At 52.9% G+C, this 22,138-nt stretch overlaps 1 protein-coding gene across 8 annotated transcripts in view; it reads right to left on the reverse strand.

The window, feature by feature from the left end:
* Positions 1–1,595: 1,595 nt before the first annotated feature.
* DBF4B (DBF4 zinc finger B) overlaps positions 1,596–22,138 on the reverse strand; it is a 59,652-nt gene continuing 39,109 nt past the window's right edge. For 6 of the 8 annotated variants that reach the window (XM_058704851.1, XM_058704850.1, XM_058704848.1 and 3 more), the window contains 10 exons: positions 20,424–20,609; positions 19,756–19,806; positions 18,899–18,986; positions 16,811–16,887; positions 15,115–15,148; positions 13,620–13,665; positions 10,976–11,092; positions 8,120–8,228; positions 7,869–7,993; positions 4,960–7,063 (listed from right to left, as the gene is read on the reverse strand). In XM_058704851.1, coding sequence (XP_058560834.1) covers positions 6,388–7,063; positions 7,869–7,993; positions 8,120–8,228; positions 10,976–11,092; positions 13,620–13,665; positions 15,115–15,148; positions 16,811–16,887; positions 18,899–18,986; positions 19,756–19,806; positions 20,424–20,609 — 1,509 coding nt within the window. In that variant the 3' untranslated portion in view covers positions 4,960–6,387. Of the gene's footprint in view, positions 1,914–4,959; positions 7,064–7,868; positions 7,994–8,119; positions 8,229–10,975; positions 11,093–13,615; positions 13,666–15,114; positions 15,149–16,810; positions 16,888–18,898; positions 18,987–19,755; positions 19,807–20,423; positions 20,610–22,138 lie in introns of those variants that run through there. The other 2 variants (XM_058704852.1, XM_058704844.1) reach the window with 2 other exon arrangements.

The following is a 22,138-nucleotide window of genomic DNA, read 5'->3' on the forward strand; positions in this document are numbered from 1 at the left end:
GGGGGCGTGTCTTTCCGGCTCAGGTTCGCGCCTCCGGCGTGGTACCCAGGAAGGGGTTTCCCTGGACCCAGACACGAGGTCCCCGGTCGAAGGCTGTTAGAGCTGGGAAGTTTAGAGGACCAGCGACGGGACCGAAGGGATCTCTCACCCACCCACAGGAGAGCAGGTCACTGCAGAGTCGTCCCACACCCTGGGTCCAGACCCCTTTCCATCCTGCTGACTCCTTTTCCAGGCCAAAGATGCTCCTGCCTCCAGGAGGGCTTTGGGGATTGCAGTCACCAGAGCCACCAGCAAGGGCTGGTCTACTAACTCTGGGCTCCTGAATCCCTCACACAGGATACCCCAATTCTATCCCCTAAATATATACAATAGCCAGGTCATTTACATGCTGTTAGCATACCTCATTCCTGCCCCTCCCTTGCCAACCCAAATCTTTGAGGAAAAGACACCTCTGGAAACACCCACCCTCTGTCTTCCACTCTTTGGCCAGACAAGGTTACCCTGTCTGCAAACCTACCTGACCTTCCAACCTTTTCTCCCACTGAGCCCCCTAGTGCTCCTGGGCTGCTGGGTAAGATGGACCCCCACCCATACTGGGGGGCTGGGATCTCTGATTTCAGCTAGGGATCTCAAGAGCCTGAGACCTGAGATGGATGGGGGTGTGGTAGGGCTTGGGCACTGCTGGTGAGGTCCCACCATGACCTTGTGCTCAAGACCAGAGCATCCTCAAACCTACACTGGGAGGCCACAGGTAACTGCAGAGTGGAGTGAAAGCAAGGAATCCCTTCCTGGGTCCTCTGCTTCCCTAGGGACCCAGGGCCTCCGCCTGGGATGGGGGAGCTGTTTCTGGCTCGTGACTGCACACCCCCCCCCCCCCCCCCAGCTCTATTTTAGGCCCAGGAGAGGTGAGAAGGCAATTTCCTGGGAGGTGCTGACATCAATGCTGGGAACGGGGTGACTACCCCCAACAACCACCTGCCACTCCAGACCCAGATACTTGGCAAGGCTGAGCTGATTGGTCCTTCACTCTGGAGACATCTTGGAAACCTCTTTCAGGGTGTAGGGGCTCCCAGGAATGAGGACCTACTATGTGATATTCCTTAGGAACTCAGTCAGGAAGGAGAGAGTGTTTTCATTTCACAGATGGGGAACCCGAGACTCCAAGAAAGAGGTACCCATGTGAGCTTCCAAGAGCTGGCAGTGAGTGGCCATTTATCCCACCTTCCACTCTCTGACTCCTCCAGACACCAGTGTTTGTCTTGTCCCACCAGTTCCAGGGCCACAGCAGTGAGCCCCAATCTTGTGTGCCTCCCAGAAGAATAGGTGGGGTTTGTCATTGCACAGTGGAGGGCACTGGGCCTGGGGGAGTCTGGATCCCCTCCCCCAGCATGACCAAGACCACACAGCATGCTCAGTCTGTGGCCTGGGCCTGGTCGAGGCACATTGCTACCATTTTCTGTGGCTCTGGTTCCTTGAGGTTCCTGTTGAGAGTTCTTCCTGGCCCCCAAACTGGCTCTTCTCTGGTGGCATTCTGAGCCAGCTCCCATGGTAGCTCAATTATATGGCCCCATGACCCCCAACAGCCCCCTTTTCTCCCTTGGGTGGGCCGCTTCAAGCAGGCTCAGCTGGTATCTTGACCGTCCCTTGAGCGCACCTCACTCTCGAGGCTGAGGTCCCGCCTTCCCACTCCTGTGACTCCTGTGTCGCTTCTGCTACAAGCTTCACACCTCTCCCACACAGGAGCCTGCCTGTTTCTCTCACCCACCTTCTCTCCTGAGGTCAAGAGCTGTGGAGGTAGCATCTCTTCACACCAGGGGCTCCCTGGGAGAATCCTTACCCCAGTACACAGCTATGGAGGGCTACTTTGGTCCCTTCTGCCCATTGCTTGTTTGCTCCAGGAGGAGGACGGGACTCTGGAAATCAGAGACTGGTGGCCACTATTCTGTCTTGATGGCCACCCTCTGGTTCACTCTTGCTGAGGGAGCTGTTAGGCTCTGGTCCCCACCCCCAGCCCTCCTTCAGGAGCCCTTACCACCGAGAGGCCTGGGGCCTCCTTCCCTGAAGTCCTGCCCTCCAGCCAGTTCTTCCCTCAAATTTTCCTGCACAGGGGCCAAGCTGGGCTGATGTGGGGCCAAGATGTAGTCCCAGCAGCTGCAGGTAAGGGAGGGGTGTCTGCTGCCCTTGGCCCCTCTCCTTCCCTCTGCCCAAAAACTCTATCCTGGAAGACATGGTGGGTGGGAATTCCTGCCAACGGAGTCTATCCAGGCCCCATGCCCAGGCTTCAAGGCCTGCCGCAGAGGCCACGCCAGGCGAGGGCAGGGTGGGGGCACGTGAAGAGCAGGACTTAGGGCTTCAGGCAACCAGCTGATGTCCCAGTCCTGGTTAAGGGCTGTGTGACCTTGAGCAGGTCTCCCGGCCTCCCCAAGCCGGTTTCCTCATCTGTGAAATGGGGGTTAGAATGCCCCTTCGCGACAGGGTTGCAGGGGGTAAATGAGTGGCTGGCTTCAAATCCTCAGAGCAGCACCTGGTGTACAGAAATGCTCCCTCGATCTGGGCTCACACCATCCATGTGGCCCTGAAGGTGCCATGGAGAAAAACAGCTTCCTGGCCCTTGTCCTAGACCCAAGGGACTCCTTTGTGGCTTGGGGTCTTGGGGCCCTCTACCCTGCACATGGAGAGACTGCCTGTTGACAGGATGCTGAGGGGTGGGGAGCAGAGAAAACGCCCAGACCATCAGGACCAGAAAGTCCTTCTGCTTCCTCCCAGATCCCAGCCCAGTGCCCTGTCCTTCCCACTGGGAAAGAACCACTCTCCTCACCTGATGAGATCTTTCCCGAGGGAAGTCTAGTGCTCCTTCCCCCCTCTCAGTTGTCCTTGAGAACCCTTCCTGCAATCTCAAGCTCAGGGAGGAATTGGAGGAGCCTGGGGTCCCAGGGGCATCCATCCTTTGAGAGGTTTGTAGTGCGCAAATGTTGTCATGCTCCCGAGGGCCCAAATGCCGGGGTTGGGGCATGCGGCATACACCCCACTCCCCTTTCTCCCCCTCACATGCGATTTCTCGGGTTGTAGAGAACCAGTTGTTGGAAAAGTGGGGGCCTGGGGACAGGGCATCTCATAGAACCCCTTAGCAGCTTCACCCACAAGTACACACAGGAGATAGGGCCATAGGTCATGAGGTGGGAGATTAGTGAAAATGAGCTCTGTTGAAAGGTCCAAAAGAGAGGCCTCACAGGTACACGTTGCAGAGGGGAGGGGAGGATAAAAAGTTAGTTTGTTGAATGTTTATAACATCCTAACCAGATTTAATTCTTGTGACTTCCTAGTAAGGCAGAAACTACCATTATCTCTTTTTCAGCTTAAGAAAACAGCATCTCAGAAGCCTTGCCCCAGGTCAGAGTTAAGGGAAGGACTGGGAAGTGAACTCAGGCCTGTGTGACTCACACTATAGGATTCTCAGAGTATGGAATCTGGACCTCGAATCATAGGGCATCCTTGCTGTTGTCGAGGGGGATTCCAGGTCAGTGTCAGAGAGCAGCCTCAGGGCCAGAGTGCCCACGGTGGCCAGACAAGGGACCAGCCTGGCTGGACAGGGTCTGGGGACAGGAGGTGTCAGAGACCAGGGAGATAGGGTGGCTGTAAGGAGAGGATGGGCATCAGGGAGAGTGGCCAGGAGGACCTCAGCCTGATGGGAGAAGCTGAGGTAGAGGGCGCCAGGAGAGGCGCAGGACAAAGTGGGAAGGGGAGCCGGTCTCGGAAGGAGGAACAAGTTTTTGGGTAAGTAGGTCTGTGGTGGTGGCAAGGACAGAGGGATCTAAGGGAGCCGGTGGCCATCAGGGCATTTTATTATTGGAAAGGACTTTTGAAGGTCATGTCATCTAAGCCCCTCACTGAAAGATGAGGAAACGGAGGCCCAGATTAGTAAAGGGACCCCCCAAAGACACAGCGAGTCAGGGTGTGGCTAGATTCCCTGCCTTCCCACCTTGCACAGGTGGAGAGTAGAATTCAGAAAAGGAGCCTGGGTGGAGCTTTCTCCACCCAGGTCACATCTGTGAAGGTGTGCAGAGGTGAGGACAAAGGTCCCCCAGGCCCAGGTTGGGGAAGCAGGGGTGTTAGAGGGCTAGTTAGGGCTCTAGGAACTGACTCGGCAGACATTTGAGGTCTGTGCTGAATGAGGCTGGTACAAGAGGGCAGAGGCTGGGGGAGGGGAGCACCAGGCTAGAGTGGGGTCAAGCAGGGGAGCCAGGTTTCAAGGTGGAAAAGGAGAAAGTGAATCTGCCTTTGAGAACTATCAGGTTATGCGGTGACCTTGGAAGGGACAAGCCCAGTGGAGCGCTTCAGGCAGAGCCTCCGCGGGTTTGGAAGGGCAAGAAGGTGCAGACATGGAGGCAGTGGCTGTAGACCGCAGGAAGGAGCTGGAGAACAGTGGGGGGAGCCTGCTGAATCAATGCAAGTGTTTTCCAGGATGGAGTTTTAGGGCAGAGGGAAGAGATGGCAAACCCAAGAAAAGGAATTTGACGAGGCTGGCTGGGTGGACTGGAGAGCAGGGACAGTGACAGGAAGGAAGGACACCGCTTCCTTTGTAGGAGTTGGATGTGGAAAGGGGATCAGGAGCAAGGAGAAGCAATGCCTGTGGAGTCTGAGTCAAGGTCGTCTGCGGAGGAGTGGAAGGGGTTTGAATAGTCCCCGTGCCAAGGAGCCACTGAGGGCAGCACCCATCTGTCCGGCCTCAGGTCTCCTGAGGCCCCCTTTAGCAGCAGAGCCAAATGAGTGACCAGAGACTGGACAGATGCCGCCTGACCTCCCCTCGGCCCTCAGGGGCTGTGACATACACTCTCCCACTTGCAGGGGGCTCCTATCTGGCCATCCACTTACTCTGTCCATATCTGCTGGGCTTGAGTCCTGCTTTGGGTCACTGGAGGGCACATCAAGGCCTGACACACTGCATTCCAGCCCTATCCCTTTGCTATTTGTTATTAACAAATTTATTTACAGTTCCTGAACCAAGATTAATTGTGAAATTTAACAGGAATGGCATAAAAAGGCCAAACATGACCTCTATGAGGGTTGTACACACAGTTGCTCTATTTCCAAACTAACAACTCAGGTCCTCACCCACAGCGAGGCCCCCCTTTCTTCCTCCAAAATGAGACACAGAATAGCACCAGGCTTCTTGTAGCTTCAACATTTAAAGAAACAAACACACAGACGCAGAGAAGGGTGAGAAGAACCACAGCACAAAATGTAAAAAAAAAAAAAAAAAAAAAAAAAAAAGTGGCCAAAGAATCAATAGCAAACCCATCTCGTCTCCAGATTAATGGCTTGGCTGAAAGAAATGGGGGGAGGTCCTTGGGGAAGGAGGGAGAGAAGAGGGTGATGCAGAAGTTGGCAGGTGAATCCCGACCCTGGAAGAGCAGAAATGGCAGAGGGCAGCCAGGGAAGAGCAGAGGGGTCCCCAGAGGGGGCTCTGGCCATATCCTGGGCTCAGGAGAAAGGTCATTTCAGCACCAGGCTCCCACCAAATGCAGGGGGGCGAGGGAGCTCTGGAGGTGCTGCAGCCCAGCCCCTCCTCTGCTTCGTATGTTCCTGAGGATCCGTGTGCACGAGCGTGGGGGGCTGGGGGAGGGGACAAACAGGCATTTCAGAAAGCAGGAGAGCCACATGCTCCTGGGAAAGGAGGCTGGGATGGGGGTGGGGAACACCAAAACTCGGCTCTGCAAGAGGCAAGTGCCTTCAGAGGGACAGGAAGCCAGGCCAGGGCTCCTGCCGTTCTAGATCCTTTGTGGTCCCTCCCTATGCCAACCTTGCCTCTGCCTCCTGGTGTGGGCAGCTGGCAGGGATGATGAGCAAGACCATCAGATTGCTGCCTGGTCAGGGAGCTGGCTGGAGGAAGGGGTAGAGGGCAGCCCCCAGCCCAGACTCTCTTGGTCCTAACCTAAGACCCAGTGAGTGGGAGGACTGGCTCTGTCGAGCCTACAGAGCTTGGCCATGACAACTGCTGTTCTCTTGGACTTCAAAGGCCAGGCCAGCGGCTCTTCTGGCTCTGGTGGGGAGGCCCTGAGGTGCTGTCCTCCCTGTGCTTGGTCTGGCCCCTGCTGGCTGTGCAGCACTCAGCAGAGTATAACTTCTGTGTATCTGGCCCTCAAGTAGAGAGCTACTGCGTGCCCCAGGAGACTCATGGTATCAGTTCTCTGCTGGCACTGGGCTAGGGCTGAGACAGGGAGGCTGGGAGGCCCAGAACCATTGGGAGCAGCTGGCTCCCCCACTGGCTGAGAGCAGGGGACAGAGGTAGACAGACTCTCTGCGGGTCTTCCTGCAGGCTGCACGTCAGCTGCTGAGTGCAGGTGGGCTGACAGCTGGCCTGGAGCCACAGGGCAGCTAGGGAGCTGATCAGCCAGGGCCAGGGGCGGCACACTCAGAATCCTCAGATCCCAGCGGGCTGTCCTCCCCTGGCCAAGGGGGCTGTGTGGCCCAGCACTCTGCTGGCCCATCTGTGGGGAGGGGGAGGCAGGTCTGTGGGTGGCACCAGGGGAGGAGAGGGGCCAGAGGCCTGTGCTCACAATCAGGAGGGGGAAGGAAGAGGGGGTGCCCGCCACTGGCTGTCCTGGCGCCACAAGGGCTGGTGGTTCTTGGAACAAAGAATGAGGCCTGTGGCCGGGAGACCCCTGACCTCTTTTCAGGATTGCCACTGGGGAGCCGAATCTTCCGCTTGTGGCCGAAAAGCGCGACATCCGAGCCAGAGAGTTCTGTAGAACCAGAGCTTGTCAAGAGGCTCTGGTGTGCAGGGCTCTTGGACACTGGTGTCTCTGGGGGGTCTGCAATGACATGAACTGACCCTCCCAGCTCCTGGCAGCTTGCTACTAGTCCCAGCATCTCACCAGCCCCCACAGGTTCATCGGTTGCCTTCATGCTGCCCACCGTCCCATCCTGCTCTGGAGTGCCTGGGGCCTGATGCTCGTCTTCCTCTTTCATCCTGGGAGATGCTGCCCTGGGATGGCAGGGCTGGGTAGGAGGCGGAGTCTCAGGACACAGCAGGTCACGATCTGAACACGGGGAGCCTGGCTGCCTGCGGGACAGAAACATTGGGCCTCAGGGCTCAACTCCAGAGCAGGTGGCAAGTCGGGATCTTTCTGGGTCAGGGCTGAGGGCAGGGTGTGGGTGGGGCATGCATGGCACTACCCTTCTCAGTTTTGGCATGAAGAGAGCGGCCCGCTCTGGGGCTCTGTGAGAGGCTTGCTCTCGGGCTGCCCCTGCAATAGCGGCCAGTGCTGTCTGCGTCTCTTTTGGCTCTGTGGCCTGTGGTCAGGGCTGGCCAGAGGAACAGGTTAGAGGCTGTTCCATTTAATAATTCCACAGCAGAGGCTGTGCCCTTTGGCGGCTGGAGAATGCAGCACTGAGCCTGGCTCTCCAAGCTGAGCCCAGGGAGGTGAAGACTTGGGTCAAGAGGAAAGAAGCCACAGCGAGCTGGTGGCAGCAGAGAAAGCCGGGCTGGAGATCCCCCTGCAATCCTTTCTGGGGGTAACTTACAGAGAGGCTGAAAGATACTGCATCTTACCTGTCTGGGAGGAACTCAGGAATCCCCCTCGCTACTTTTAGAAGGCCACACAGGGACATCAGCAGGCACATGCCAGGAGCAGCCACTGCTGAGCTGCCCTCCCTACCCACACAACCATGGCGATGGCTATGCATCAGGATGGGAGCCATGTGCTGATCTGGCCCAGTCCCCATCAGCTGAAGCCACAAATGGAGGGCTTCCAACCGCCACCAATCCCTGGTCCTGTTTGGCTCCTTCCCCTCTGGAGTGGGCAGCAGCAGGACGGTGAGGACACGGCGGCGCCCACCATGCCAGCAGGGCCGCTCAGGGTGCTCACCTGGGGAGGCTGGCCTGCGAGGGGGTGTCAGCAAAGCTGTGGCCGAGCTGGGCAATGACCCGATCGACTTCTGCATACGGGTGGGCTTCTAGGGCAAAGCCCCGGTGCTGGGCGCTCTGGAGATGCTGCCCGGGGTGAGAGGGGCACAGGGCATTAGTCAAGGCCAGGGTGAGGTGCGAGTGGGGTGGAGGCGGGTAGGAAAAGCGCGGTCAGAGCAGCCTGGGAGCAGCTGCTTGGCAGGGAAGGCTCACCGCGTGGAGCTCTTCAAAGGCCTCTTGACAGCACTCACAGAAGCCCTTCCTTCTCCTGGGTGGGGTGCGGGTGGCCAATCGCCGGCTTGGCTCTCGGTCCTTGGGTTCTCTGGGGGAAAGCATTGGGTGGGGGTGGGGGAAAGCAGTCACTGTTGGGGCCCTCGGAGGGAAGGACCAGAACAGTCAGGCAGACCTGCCTACACTTTGCACCTCCCATCCAGGCAACGAGGAAGGCGAGACCTCTCAGAGGGGACCCTGTCCGGTCCCTGCCCACGCATCTCAAACCATAGGTGAGGGCATGTGCCAGGGGCAGCAAAAAGGCCTCCTAGGGCAGTTCCAGCCTGACACTCAAACCCAGGCTCATCTGACCTGTAGAATCAAAGGGCCTCAGTGGTAGTGAGGGCACCATACTGCCCCCAACCTCCTCTACCCCGAATGTCCCCTTCCCCTGCTTCAGGTGGCTTCCTCCCTCACGCTGGCTTGTTCCTTGCATGGATGCCACCTTCGTTGAGGACTTTCCAATCTCTTTCTCAAACGTGTCTTCTCGTCTGAATTTCAGGCCCATCTTTCTAGTGGCTGCTTGGCTGTATGAGCAAGCTCAACCAAGTCCAAAACAGCCCTCTCTGAGGACTTTCTAAGCATGATGCAAAATGTAGAAAACATGGGAAAAAGCTGATAAATTCAACTACATGCAATCTAAAAAAATGTATGCATGGCAGAAAATGTAAATAAAAGATAAATCACAAACTGGGGGAGGGGGAGGTGTATTTATAACTAATAGGGCTCATTTCCCTAATACATGAAGGGCTCTTTACAAATCAATAAGAAAAGTGATCAATAACCGAAAAGAAAAATGGGCAAAAGATATAAAGAAGGTTCATATGAAAAGAGTCAAACGATCAAACATATGAACCTACTTAACCTCATTCATAATGAGAAAAACGAAAATGAAAATTACACTAAGATACAGTTTTTAAACTATCAGACTGGCAGAGGTCAGGACATCGGACAGCTCACTGTACCAGCCAAGGCAAGAGGGGAGATGGGCTCAGGGCCAGGGCGTGAGAGCACACACTGGCATCACCCCCACGAAGAGCAATTTGGCTGCATTTATCAACATTATAAATGCAGGTACCCTTTGACCCAGCACCTCCGCTTTTAGGAATTTATTCTACAAATTTACTCTGCGTAAGACTATTCACTATAGCATTATTTATAATAGCAAAAGCCTGGAAATAATCTAAGCATCCATCAGTAAGAGACTGGTTAAATAAAATACTGTAAGACCACACAATGGAAGACACTGAAGCCACAGAAGAGAATGAGGATGCTTTCTAGGGACCAATAGGAAATTAATCTAGAGTACATCTGTGGGGGGGGCGCCTGGGTGGCTCAGTTGGTTGAGCCTCCGATTTCAGCTCAGGTCATGATCTCACGGTTCTTGAAGTTCAAGTCCCACATTGGGCTCACTGCTATCAGCGCAGCAGAGTTGGTTTCAGATCCTCTGTCCCCCCGACTCTCTCAAAAATAAATAAATCAGTGGGGTGCCTGGGTGGTTCAGTCGGTTAAGCGTCAGACTTCAGGTTAGGTCATGATCTTGTGCTCCGTGAGTTCGAGCCCTGCATCGGGCTCCGTGCTGACAGCTCAGGGCCTGAGGCCTGCTACAGATTGTCTCCCTCTCTCTCTGTCCCTCCCCCACTCATGCTCTGTCTCTGTCTTGAAAATGAATAAATGTTACAAAATATATATTAAAAAAAATAAATCATTAAAAAATGAGGATGCTTTCTAGGGACCGATAGGAAATCAATCTAGAGTACATCAGTGGGGGGCGCCTGGGTGGCTCAGTTGGTTAAGCATCCGACTTTGGCTCAGGTCATGATCTCATGGTTTGTGAGTTCGAGCTCCATGTCGGGCTCTGTGCTGACAACTCAGAGCATGGAGACTGTTTCAGATTCTGTGTCTCCCTCTCTCTCTGCCCTTTCCCCACTCACGATCTGTCTCTGTCTCAAAAATAAATAAACATTAAAAAAAAAAAAAAAAGAATACATCAAGTGGAAAAAGCTAGAAACAGCCCATTGTTATGCTACTCTTTATATAAGAGAAAAGGATACATAAACTACGTCTGGACACAGACCCACACTCTGGAGATTAGAGGGCAGGTGTGGAATACAGACTTTTCATTTTAAACCCTCTGTAACTTCTGAATTTGGAACTAAAATACAGTAATTTAAAAATGAAAAATATTAAACATTTCCTCCCACAGATTTTCTCCAGCTCGCCCCTTCTGCCCCCGCCCCTGGGCCACTCTCTCCCTGTAGTCCTCCCTGCTGCACTCTGCTCAGTGAAGGTTCACATTCTCACACATCTGCGGAGGAAGAACACCCACAGCCTATGAACCACTCTGGGCCACACAATGCGGTAGGTCCCCAGATTCCTTGCCCCTTAGTTATTCCTGATGTTTAGCCCCAAAGGCCTCCAGCTCTGATGTGCATAAAAATCACCTGGGAGCTCACAGGAATGCAGTTTTGGGGGATTCATCATCAGAGACTGTGATTCTGTAGGTGTGGAGTATGAGAACCTGCCTTTTTAATGGGACCCCAGGGGACTCTGATAAAGATGGTCTGTAGACCTTTTAGAAGCCAGTCTACTGCTCTCTGGACACAAGTCAAATTCTTCAGTAGGGACGGAAAGCACCAAGTAAAACGGATGAAGACTCCTAGGGTCTGGGCTAAGTTCCCAGAATAGACTTTGCCTAAGGAGCGAACACATGGCCATTCCCAAATCAGACCAGCAGGCTCTGGAGGGGAAGGACCTTGCCTGCAACCAGCCCTTGGTACTCAGACCAGAAAGACCCACCTGGTATGATGCGAGCTGCCCAGGGTCATCGGGGCCTCAAAAGGGCTTGCATCTTTGGGTCCCAGAAAAGAAATTTCAGGAAAGGATTTAAACTGATGGTGGAAAGGACGAAACTTCCTGAAACACAGAAAACTTCCATTTTGACTACAGTGGGGCAAGGATAGGATGAGGAAAGGGGCCAGTCCCAACCCCCTAGAATTCCAATCCTGATAAAACGGCCACTCCCCTGCACATCTTTTCGGTTCTAGAACCAAACCCTCACCAGCCTTCCTGGTTAGATGAATATTTATGCTCTCCCGGTCTACTCATCAAAGCCCAGTTTACCTCGCTGCCTCATCTGAGCTGATGGGAACAAGTGGTTCTTAGCCCATTTTTACAGAAGAGGAAATGGAGCCCAAAAGGTTCTGTGACTTGCCCAAGGGCTCACGACTGGTGAGTGGTCAAGACTAGGCAACAGGGCATGTCTCCCAACTAGTGATCTATCTCTCTACTTTGCTTCCTGACCCTGAACCACCTTTAAGGGGGTGCCTGGCTCAGTCAGTGGCGCATGCGACTCTTGATCTTGGGGTTGGGAGTTTGAGCCCCACATTGGGTGTGGAGATTATTTAAAAATAAAGTATTTAAAAAATAAATAAAACAAACCATGTTTGAGGACTCTAGCCTGACAGACCTAAATGGAGGAAGGTTTAAACCAGAACAGTGATTTTCCTATTCCAAGAAGAGGAACGTTTTTGCTCTGGGCTGCTCCTTTGTACCACCTGAGTGGAGGTATTCTGAATGGGAAAGAGAAGCACAGTGAAGGTTCTGGGTAGTCAGATCTATACTGAGTTGTTTTGGTGGTTTGCCTAAAGTTGCTCATGTTCAAGAAACTTTCAGAACCAGATCTGGGGATCTGTGGATACTCAGCAAAGCCTGCTCATAGAACTGCCAGGCTTGGAAACCATGTTTGGTTGAAACAGTGGGCACTCCAGGAGAGAATGCAGGCCATGGGTTCCCCGGGCGGGGCATGGTGGGAGCCCTGTGGCCCACAGGGTCTTCTTGGATCCTTAAGAAGAAGGAGGTGCACTTCACCACCCCAGTACCCTTCTTTCTTCCTCCTCAATGTTTTGTTTCTGCTTAGAAGGTTGCAAAGTTGAGGTGGGTGAAGCTACAAGGCTTCAGAAGAGCGCATAAACAGAACCACAAGAAACCTCATCTCCACTCCTGCCTGTGATGCCAGGGGCACACAAACACGTGGACACCACTCCAGTAAGTGACGTCGCCTGTGCCACGTGCAGCGAGACGCTGAGGCACTGGTGGCGTCTCTTATGCTGCTGTGTATGAGTCATCGCTACTTGTATTTAACTGGTAGTGAAGGGGCTGAGTTTGGGAAGTACCCCCCCGCCACTGGAACTGAAGGAGAGAGCACCTCATTACCTTTCTGTGTTCCCTCCGCTAATTTTTGGGTCCCCAAAGCCAATTCTGTACTGTGGTCAGGTACTGAGAAGGAAATCTAGGTCCAGCTGGAGGGTAGGCAGGCATGCCAGGCTCCCAGCACCGGGTCTTTTAGCTGCCCTGCCTGAGGCTTAGGGACCCAGAAAGCTCTGGTCCTGGGAGTCTCTGCTAGGTTCACATGAGCTTTTTCTTTAAAAATCAAAAAACAAAAAATCTTTAGGGGCACCTGGGTGGCTCAGTTGGGTTAAGTGTCCGACTTCGACTCAGGTCATGATCCTATGGTTCGTGGGTTCGAGGCTCAAATTGGGTTTTGTGCTGACAGCTCAGAGCTTGGAGCTTGCTTTGGATTCTGTGTCTCCCTCTCCCTAAGAAAAACCTCTGAGATAATTAAAGATTCGCAGGTTTTTGATCTAGTGCTTATCAAAGAGTCAGTAATAACCAAGGTGACTAACAGCTCATAGATTATAACCAATGTGACCCTCCTGCTCTAGGTAAGAAGGGGTCATACTGGTGGACATTTAGGGCTGAGTGAAAAGGACACCAGGCAGGACATCTGGATTCTGGCCTTGGGCTAAGATTCATTGGCAAAATGGCCGTATACAAGTCCCTTAATTTCTCTGACCTTGATTTCCCCACTAGGAAAAGGGTAGAGTCTCCTCATGCCAGTCTTTCTCCTCATGAGAGAGCAGGTGTCAGAAAAGGGTTTTGCACAGCCAACCAGAAAGGCTTCCAGTACAGGGTGGTTTGACAAGGGAGTCTCCAACACCACCCCAAGAGCCCTGGCTTTGGCCACGAGGACCATACTGGCACTGTCCTGGGCCAGCAACAATTCGGTATTAAGCATCAGTGTATGCCCACAGGGAAACGAGGAGCAGTAATGAGCCTGGATGGGACATCATGTGCTCATAAAAGCAGAGCATTAGAAAGAGGTAATTCACACACAGGGTCACTAACCTCTGACTCATGACCAAGAGGAGTGCCACCTGTGCAATGCCACCTTCAGAGGCTCCTCCTGGTCTTTGGGAGACTTCTCCATGACAGGGGGAGAAAGCGGTTTCTGGGGAAGACGAAGGTGCAGGGCTGAGGGGCTCCATGACCCCCACGTCAGCTTGGGGCCCCTGAGCACCTCTCTTCTGTGCGGGCCTGGTGGGTCTGAGGGGAGGGAAAGGGGAGAGGCCCCCCCACCCCCCCGCCAACCACCACCACTTGCCTGCTCTCATCTTCAATTTTGAGGAATGGTGCCTTCAGTCTGGCCACTGGAAAGAAAAAGCGCACACGTCAGCCATCTGTGGGCTCCGATGCAGGGCCCACACCACACACACACAGGAAACGCCAGAGAGGTAAGGCTCTGCCAAGGTTTAAGAGTTGCTCAGAGCGGGAGCCTACGCCACCCCGAGGCACACCTTTCCATTTGGCTGAGGCAGGACACCCATTCCCATCTCCTCCGGCCTCTACCCTGGGAGAGAGAATTCCCCCACTAGGGAGAGGCCGCAGGGTGCCCCGAACCCCAAAGCAGGGTACGGGACCCTCCCGTGTGTGGATTCTGGAGGCTGTGAGCCGCAGGCCAGAAACCTGGCTGCGGGGCAGAACCCAGCCCCAGCTGGTTTCTGCTTAAAGTCCTGGGTCCTTCCCTGACCTTTCCTCTTGGGAGTCTCAGAATCCTGAGGGGCCCGAGAACACTCCCCCAGGCAGAACACTCCAGGAGGATCCTGGGTTTTCTGGGGGAAAGCAGGGAGGAAGAGAGCTAAAGAGTGTTTAGGGATCACAGCAGAGGGCAGTAAAAAAAAAAAATGTATCAAGGGTGAAATCTCGTTCCTGAATGAACAGGGCAAAGGGGTGCTGGGAAGACAAATTTGCTCAGTTAATCAGGAGATTCATCCTCTACTAGCTAATTATTCAGTTTCTAAAACCTCTTAGGTATTAAGAACCACCTCTACTTCCCACAGTGACCAAAGCCCTGTCAGAGATAACAGCCCCAGACCCCATCCAGAGGCTGGCGCCTCCCAGCTCGCAGACCCACTCCAGGCTCCACCAGCGCCCAAGCAAAAAGCAGCCTCACTCCTCACATGGCAGCAGCTCCCATTAATTACTTTTTGGGGGCGATTTCTTGTCTTTCTAATTAACTCAGACAGTGATTAAAATCAATTCCCCCACAGATTTCCTTGAATTTTGAACATGAGAGGTGCCAAGTGACTTTTCTTAGCTCCTGCTTGTGCACGAATAAATGCCACTTAAAGAGCATCTTTGGGAGAAACATCCAGGGGGAGAAACTCTCTTGCGGTCCAAGAGGGGCTGGGAGCCGGGCTGTCAATCTGCCTGTTTGTCAATTTCAGGGAGTTTGGCATTTGGGAAAGTGGTAGGCAGCTGTCAAACTGCCCACCCCAAACTGCTCTTGAATCAGAAGGAAAAGGAAGCCGAACTTCAGTTAATGCCCAGAGCAGGCAGGGGATGTAGGAGCCAGAGCGGCCGCGTGGGGTCTTGGCGCCAAGGAAAAGCCCCGGCTGGGCAGCCCTGGACTTGCTCATGGATACCCCTCTCTTGCCCTCCTGTCTGCAAAGCTCAGGCCCTGGAAACACAAAAGGGCAACACAACCTGGACTCGCTTCCTGCCGCAGAAAAGTGAGCAGATGCTGCCACAGAGGGAGCCGTGGGGAAGCGTTTAGGAGGGAGGGACTGCAATTAGATGAGGAAAGCTACCACACTGACCTTTCCGCGTTCTTGATTCTGCTGGACGCGTTCCCTAAATGGAAAGGGAAAATAGGTTAAGGATGCGAGGGAGCTAGAGGGTCGAGGAAGAGGGCCCGGTGAGCCGAGTCGCTGTGAGTCTGCCCCACTTTGCTTCCTGCTATGGGCTGGGCCCTGAGCGGAGCCAACTTTGACAGGACGGCTCCCTCTGCCTCCCCAGGGACATGAGGAGCGGTGAGTGCGGTGTGTGCATCTCAGTGGCAGCTGACTTTGTGGAGGAAATGCAGGACAGTGAAGAGCAAGAGCCACAGAAGCCCCAGGCCTGGGCACCAAGTGGAGCTGTGCCACCCGGGGTGTGACAAGCACCTCCCTACCTGGCCGATGTGGCACAAATGCAAAGAAAGTAGGTAATAGACTGATGCAGAGCAGGTGCTCACTAAATGGCAGCTTGCATTTCCTAGGCACTGCTGGCATCCCAGATCAGCTTACAGGACAAGTGTAAAGAGACTGCCTCTTGCCTTCCTGTGCCCTGTCTTGTGTATTAGGACTCTCTTGGTCAAGACCAACGTTTAGGCCAAGGTCAAACTAATATTACAAACTATATGGAAAAATGTAAGAAATCAGGTAGAATTGGGGTGGGGGCGGGCAGGAGAGATCTAGTGGGTCCATGACTGTCTGTGCCTCTGGGCCCAGTGAGATTAGGATTCTCTAGGCCACACCTCCGGGGCAAACATGACCCAAAGCAGCTTCCGTATTTCCTCAAACATCAGCAGACTGCACCCAGAACTCACTCTGGAAGATCCCTAAGTATCTACAAAATAGATTATTAACTGAACAAAGCAAAGTAAAAATACTGTGCATTTGCATAAAGGGTGGGGGGGACTTTGACATATCTGTTTGTACATGCACGGATCCTGGAAGGAAACCTGAAAAACTGTTTGCACTGTTTATCTCAGGGAGGGAGCTTGGTGGCTGGGGAAGAGAAGTCGCAGGGGAGAGAGACTCATTGCATAACCTTTTGAATTGTGAACAATGAAAATCTATTTAATAGCAGCAGCAAAACCCCAAAGACTCCCAGACCAGAGGGTGTGGAGCGAGGGGAGCTGAGGCAGAGGTTCCATCTGGTATGGCTGTGGTCTATTACCACTGTTGGTCCTATTCCTGGGTGCCAGGCCCTGGGTGAACCTGCAAGGCTTAATCCTTTCTCAGATTTAGGCTGGATGAAGACACCGTGACTTTAAAAATCAGCCTGGGTTTTGGTGTGTGGTACACACAGTTCCAACTCCAGCAAAGGAAGGAAAAGCCAAATAAGAATTTGGAAGGTGACAGCTATTTCAAACCACAACATCCCCTGCCCCCACCCATGCAATCTGCAGGCTCATCCCTGGCCAAGAGCTGTCCCCGGAACAGCAGCCTGGCCAGCAGGCCATGATCATTTATGTTTTATCTAGGCCAGGACTACCCACAGGCAGTCCCCGGCCTAGGCCACGGTGAATGCCTCAGTATACCACGGGAGATCTGCAGGTAACACAGGGAAGAGGGAACAGGGCAATGGGGGGCTGTGGACATCAGGGGTGTGCTGAGAGGCTGCACTTCTTGTACATGATCCGGGATGGCCAAGAACACACGGCTGCACGGGGCACTGATTTGCCAAAGTTGTCACAGACTCACTGTTTACAAACCATCTATTTCCTTTCAGTTCAGCAGGACGACTTACCTCTGGCTTCTTCTTTGGCCCCTGTTTCGTCACACGCAAGGCGTCAAGAGACAGCTGTTGCACGTGCATCATCATTTCTGTGGAAGAAACAGAGGGCTGTGGCCAGACTGCCACTCCTCATCTCCCCAGCGTGGCCCCTTCCTGGGGCCAGGGGCTATACTTTTCACTGGCCTGGCCCACTGGATCACACCAGCCTTGCCTGCCACCTTCTGGCGATGTGTCACCTCTGCACCTGCCGATAATAAAAGAAAGGGCTGGGTCCTCTATCCTGGGAAAAGTACCTAAGCTGGCCCCACTCTGTTTTGTAGTACTGAACACAACTCTTGAACAGGAGGTGCCTTATGGCTCACAAGGGCTTTAATGTACCACTGAAGAGCTGCTTCCATTGGGGGGAGACCAGTCATGTGACTTGCTCAGATGTAGCTGTATATGGCAGACCCAGCAGGAGCTTCCCTAACACACTGGAAGGCAGGAAATTAGACGTCAGAAATGGCTGATTTTCTAGTGACAGTGGAGCCCCCCACATCCCAGACCAGGACCTTCCTGAGCAGTTTTCTATTGCCCTGGCAGATCTTGGGCTGGATCAGGTTCAGCCCCCTACAACGGATTAGAGAAAACCCTAGACTCAAGGTGGAGCTGCGTGTGAGGGAGGGAGAGGGATAGAGAGGGTGAGAGAGAGAGAGAGAGAGAGAGAGTGAGTGAGAGAGAAGGAGAGAGAGGAAGAAACAGAGAGAGAGAGAGAGAGAGAGAGAGTGAGAGAGAGAGAGAGTGAGTGTGATATGATCCCAAGCAGGCTCTGTGCTGTCAGCACAGAGCCCAACGTGCAGTGCTCGATCTCAGGAACCATGAGATGATGACCTGGGACGAACTGCTTAACCAACTCAAGTTGCCCCTAGGATAGCTATTCTAATGTAAATTTATTACAGCCTACAAAAAGGTGGTTACAGCGAGGAAACCCTACATAAATACGAAAAAAGTTTCCTTTTTTTTTTTTTTTAATTTTTTTTTAATGTTTATTTATTTTTGAGACAGAGAGAGACAGAGCATGAACAGGGGAGGGTCAGAGAGAGGGAGACACAGAATCTGAAACAGGCTCCAGGCTCTGAGCTGTCAGCACAGAGCCCGACGCGGGGCTCGAACTCACGGACCGCGAAATCATGACCTGAGCCGAAGTCGGCCGCTTAACCGACTGAGCCACCCAGGCGCCCCACGAAAAAAGTTTAAGATTTTATTTAAAAAAAAATGTCTTTAGTTAAAATTTTGTATAAAAATAATTTTAAGAAATTAGAGGTTACACCAAATGTGGGCCTCGAACTCACACCCCCAAGATCAAAGAGTTGCATGCCCTACCCACCGAGCCAGAGAGGCTCCCCGAAAGCACATGAAATTTAGTCAGGTCAAACTAGGTTGGAATGTGGGCCACACCCCTCACTTCTTTTTATATAACTTTTTTTTTTTTTTAACGTTTATTTATTTTTTTGAAACAGAGAGAGACAGAGCATGAACGGGGGAGGGACAGAGAGAGAGGGAGACACAGAATCCGAAATAGGCTCCAGGCTCCGAGCTGTTGGCACAGAGCCTGACGCAGGGCTCGAACTCGCAGACCGTGAGATCATGACCTGAGCCGAAGTTGGACACTCAACCGACTGAGCCACCCAGGCGCCCCACACACCCCTCACTTCTGATGAAACTATGGGTAATTTACTTAACATCTAAGGCTCAATTACCTCATCTGTACAATGGACAAACGACTGCAGTGGGGACTGACTTGAGCTCATTCCTAGCACAGAGGTACAGCTGGTAAGTGGCTGTGGCTACCAGGAGGGTTTCCGGTTTGTGAAAAGGGTCATCACACCAGTTTGAGGAGAGCTGTAGGGCGTTCCACAAAGCAGCACCGTCCTAGGTGCTAGGACCGAGCACCTGCCAGGGCTACTGCTGGTCTCCACACCCCCCACCGCTGTGGGGCCACATGATGAGTGGGTACATTCGGCTTTCAGCTAGCTCATACTGGCTGACATCCCTCTAAAAGCGGATGTTCCCAGTCAGTCACCAACACCCCTCTCCAGAAGGCCTGGGCAGAAACGGTACCGTCCACATGCAGGATCCTCACTCCCCAGGAGCGGGCACTGGTCAGGAGACTGTTGCTGCTCCCGCCACCTCCTCCGCTGCTGCTCCCCTGGGAAGACAAAGCAGTCAGGCAGGAGCAAGAGACTCCCCAAGGCCTGAGCGGCTCTGAGGCACCCCGTGAAGAGACGTTATGGGAGAGTCTACCCCAGTCCCCTGAAAGACCCTCTCCTCCACAAGCGCTGGCCACAGCGGGAGGCGGGGGCTGCTGCTCCAGGCACTTGTGACCAGGAAGCAGCACAGGCTTCCCAGAGAGCTGTCAGGAGGGCCTCTGGGAGGAAAGCTCTCACAATAAATACCGGCGACCGACCGACCGTCACCATCATCAAGCAGGAAGCTGTGCTGGCCTCAGCCCGTTCCTGCCCTGCTGCCCCAGGACGGCACACGGCCTTCCCCCGCCACAGCCTGCGCCCCCTTCTCGATGCCACTTTACCCACTGTGCTCCCGAGATCACCTGAACTCCTCCCCCCGCTGCTTCACTTTCACGGCTCTGGGTCCCACAAAAGGGATAAACTGCTAAAAGATGCACAAAGTCCGGCTTATGTGCAGCGCGGCATCCCCTCCAAGGTGCTCGTGCTAGGCTCTGGTGTTGGAAGGATTAGGGAGTCAAATCTGGGCTCTACCACCGCCACCCTGGGCGACCCTGGACAAATCACTGAACTTCTCTGAGCTCTACTTCCTCATTTGGAAGAAGAAAAGAAGGACGGTACGTCTCACAGGTTGTGCGTTCTGTGTCAGTACTTCAGAAGCCCCTCCTAAGAAAGGTTAGATCCTCCCCTGTGCCAGAGACGGCCACCTGCAGCCCGCCCCCCTCCGCTCACCTGGTTTCTGATGGCTTTCTGCAGTAGCTCCTTCCCTCTGCTCAAAGGCACCTGACAGGAAGAGAAGGGCAATGAGGTACGCTGTGCAGCCCACCTGTGCACAAACAGATGTTCACACAGGTGCTGGTGAGGGCTTGGGAGTCATGTGTCTTGGAAAGCTGGGAGCATTGACAGCTGAGGAGCAGCAGAAACAGAAGCCTAGAGAACCTTTTGGAGGTAAAGGTAAAGCCACACACAGTCCCGGGTCACCCACAGGTAGCCGCAGCTTGGACCCAGGTGGAGAAGCGCATTCTGAATTTACCCAAGGCCAAAGTGTCACCAGTACTCTCAGACCTCTCTTTACGAGTCTCCATACCCCCAGCAGACAGGTCTGGGCCAATTTCAACACACCCTCTCTGGTTTACAGAGGACCTTCCTATTGTTTTTGACCCTCTGACTCTGAAGTCCCTTAAAAAGTGAAATGTATCACAGAAGGGACAGCGTGGGAATAACCAGTTGAGAAGGTTTTTCGATCTAGAGCTATGATAAAATATTTTCAGTCTCTGAATTCAAATGAGAGGTTAAATTAATCCAGATGGAACTAAAGCCAGAGACCGCCCACAACGGCTCACCGAGGCCTATTTCCGTTGCTCAGAAAACACACCTTTCCTACCTGACGAGGTTCTTACCGAGTCTGTGGGTTTCTGTGGAGGCCGGGGGTGGCCGCACTTCGGATGGGCCGTGGACGGTGTCTGCACCCTGACCTCGCTGGGACTGGGGCAGCCTCTGTGGCCTGTCGCACTGCTCTCTGCCTTCACTTCCCTGCGGCTGGACACGATGTAACTTACTTCTTTGCTCAGAAAACCCTCAATTACCTGAAACCAGATCACAGAGGTGGCTGAAAACCAGAAGGCAGATGTAGAATTATCGATTCTGAGAGGTTGGGGAAGGAAATCTTGGCTGCCAGAAGTTTCAGAATCAATGTCCTTAAATAGACCAAGTGCAGTTTTGTACCGAGCCCTCAAGAAGACATCATCCTGAAACATAATAGGGTTTATATATATAATACAGGTTTTGTCTCCAGAACTGCTGCTCCTGACCCAGCAGCAGAAGGCCACAGGCTCTGTGGTTTGACCAGATTGAGTCTGCACAGAGAAAGAGCACACTGGCGGGGCCCAACAGGATTAAAAGTAGCCGGTTAAGCCATGGCATTCCTGTGAAGATACTCGGGGGCATCCAGACACCGCGCCTGTGATCCTGACCACACTACCAAAAATAGGAACAAAAACATGAAACAAGACAAGAGTTTGGCTGCTACTGAGCTGCACAGGTATCTGCTCATCCTACCTGTAAGCTCCTCGTTGGCACTGAGAGGGTCTGACTCATCTTTGTATCCCAAGGGCCCAACACAGTGCCTGAAGCACAAGGACACTTAACTCATATTTGTGGGGAGAAGAAAAGATGGAAATAAGCAGTGGCGAGGTGGCTAATGCTTAGTGACCCACTCGCCAGGGAAAAAATCCCTGCAACGAAGCATGTGCTGATTTCTGGGGGGTAAGAACTCCCACTATGGCTGATTGCAAGCTACTGACATGATGTTACTGAACGTGGAACTGGAAAGAGATGCTAACAATTGGCTCCACCTCCAGCACACCACTAAAAGTCAGGATGAATGATGGCCCTCTCTGAAGGGTGGACTGGATGAGAAACTTAGCACTGAGCTTAAAACAAAACAAAACAAAACAAAACAAAAACAAAACAAAAAAACCAACAACTGTTTAAGTCCCTCAAAAAGCTAAACACGGTCTACCAACGTCTACCACAGCAATTCTGCTTCTAGGAACGCCCCCCAAAGAACTGGAAACAAGGACTTGAACAGATACTTGTACATCCTTGCTCACCGCAGCATTATTTACAATAGCTAAAAAATGCAAATAACTCAAGTGACCAACAGGTGATAGACAAAATGTGATGTGTACATACAACAAAATATTGCTCAGTCATGACATGAAGTGAAGATACACACTACAACATGGATGAGCCTGGAAAAGATTACGCTAAGTGAAAGGCGGCAGACACAAAAGAACGACTATCTGTGAGTCCACGGACAGGTCTCTAGAATAGGCAAATTCACAGAGACAGACGGTGGATTGGACAGGGGTTGCAGAAAAGGGAAGTGGGAAGTTCTTGCTTACTGGTTACAGAGTGTCTGTCTGGGGTGATAAAAGTTGTGGAAACAGTGGTTACGGTGGCCCAGCTGCGTGAATGTAATTAATGCTGAAAACTGTACATTTACAAAGGCTTAAAATGGCACATCTTATGTTGTGTACGTTTTATCACAAAAAGAATCTTTAAAGTTATGGCTTGAATGAGAGTACCTATATTCTGTAATATGGCAAAAACA

Source organism: Neofelis nebulosa, chromosome 16 (assembly GCF_028018385.1).
Source record: "Neofelis nebulosa isolate mNeoNeb1 chromosome 16, mNeoNeb1.pri, whole genome shotgun sequence".
NCBI lineage: Eukaryota > Metazoa > Chordata > Mammalia > Carnivora > Felidae > Neofelis > Neofelis nebulosa.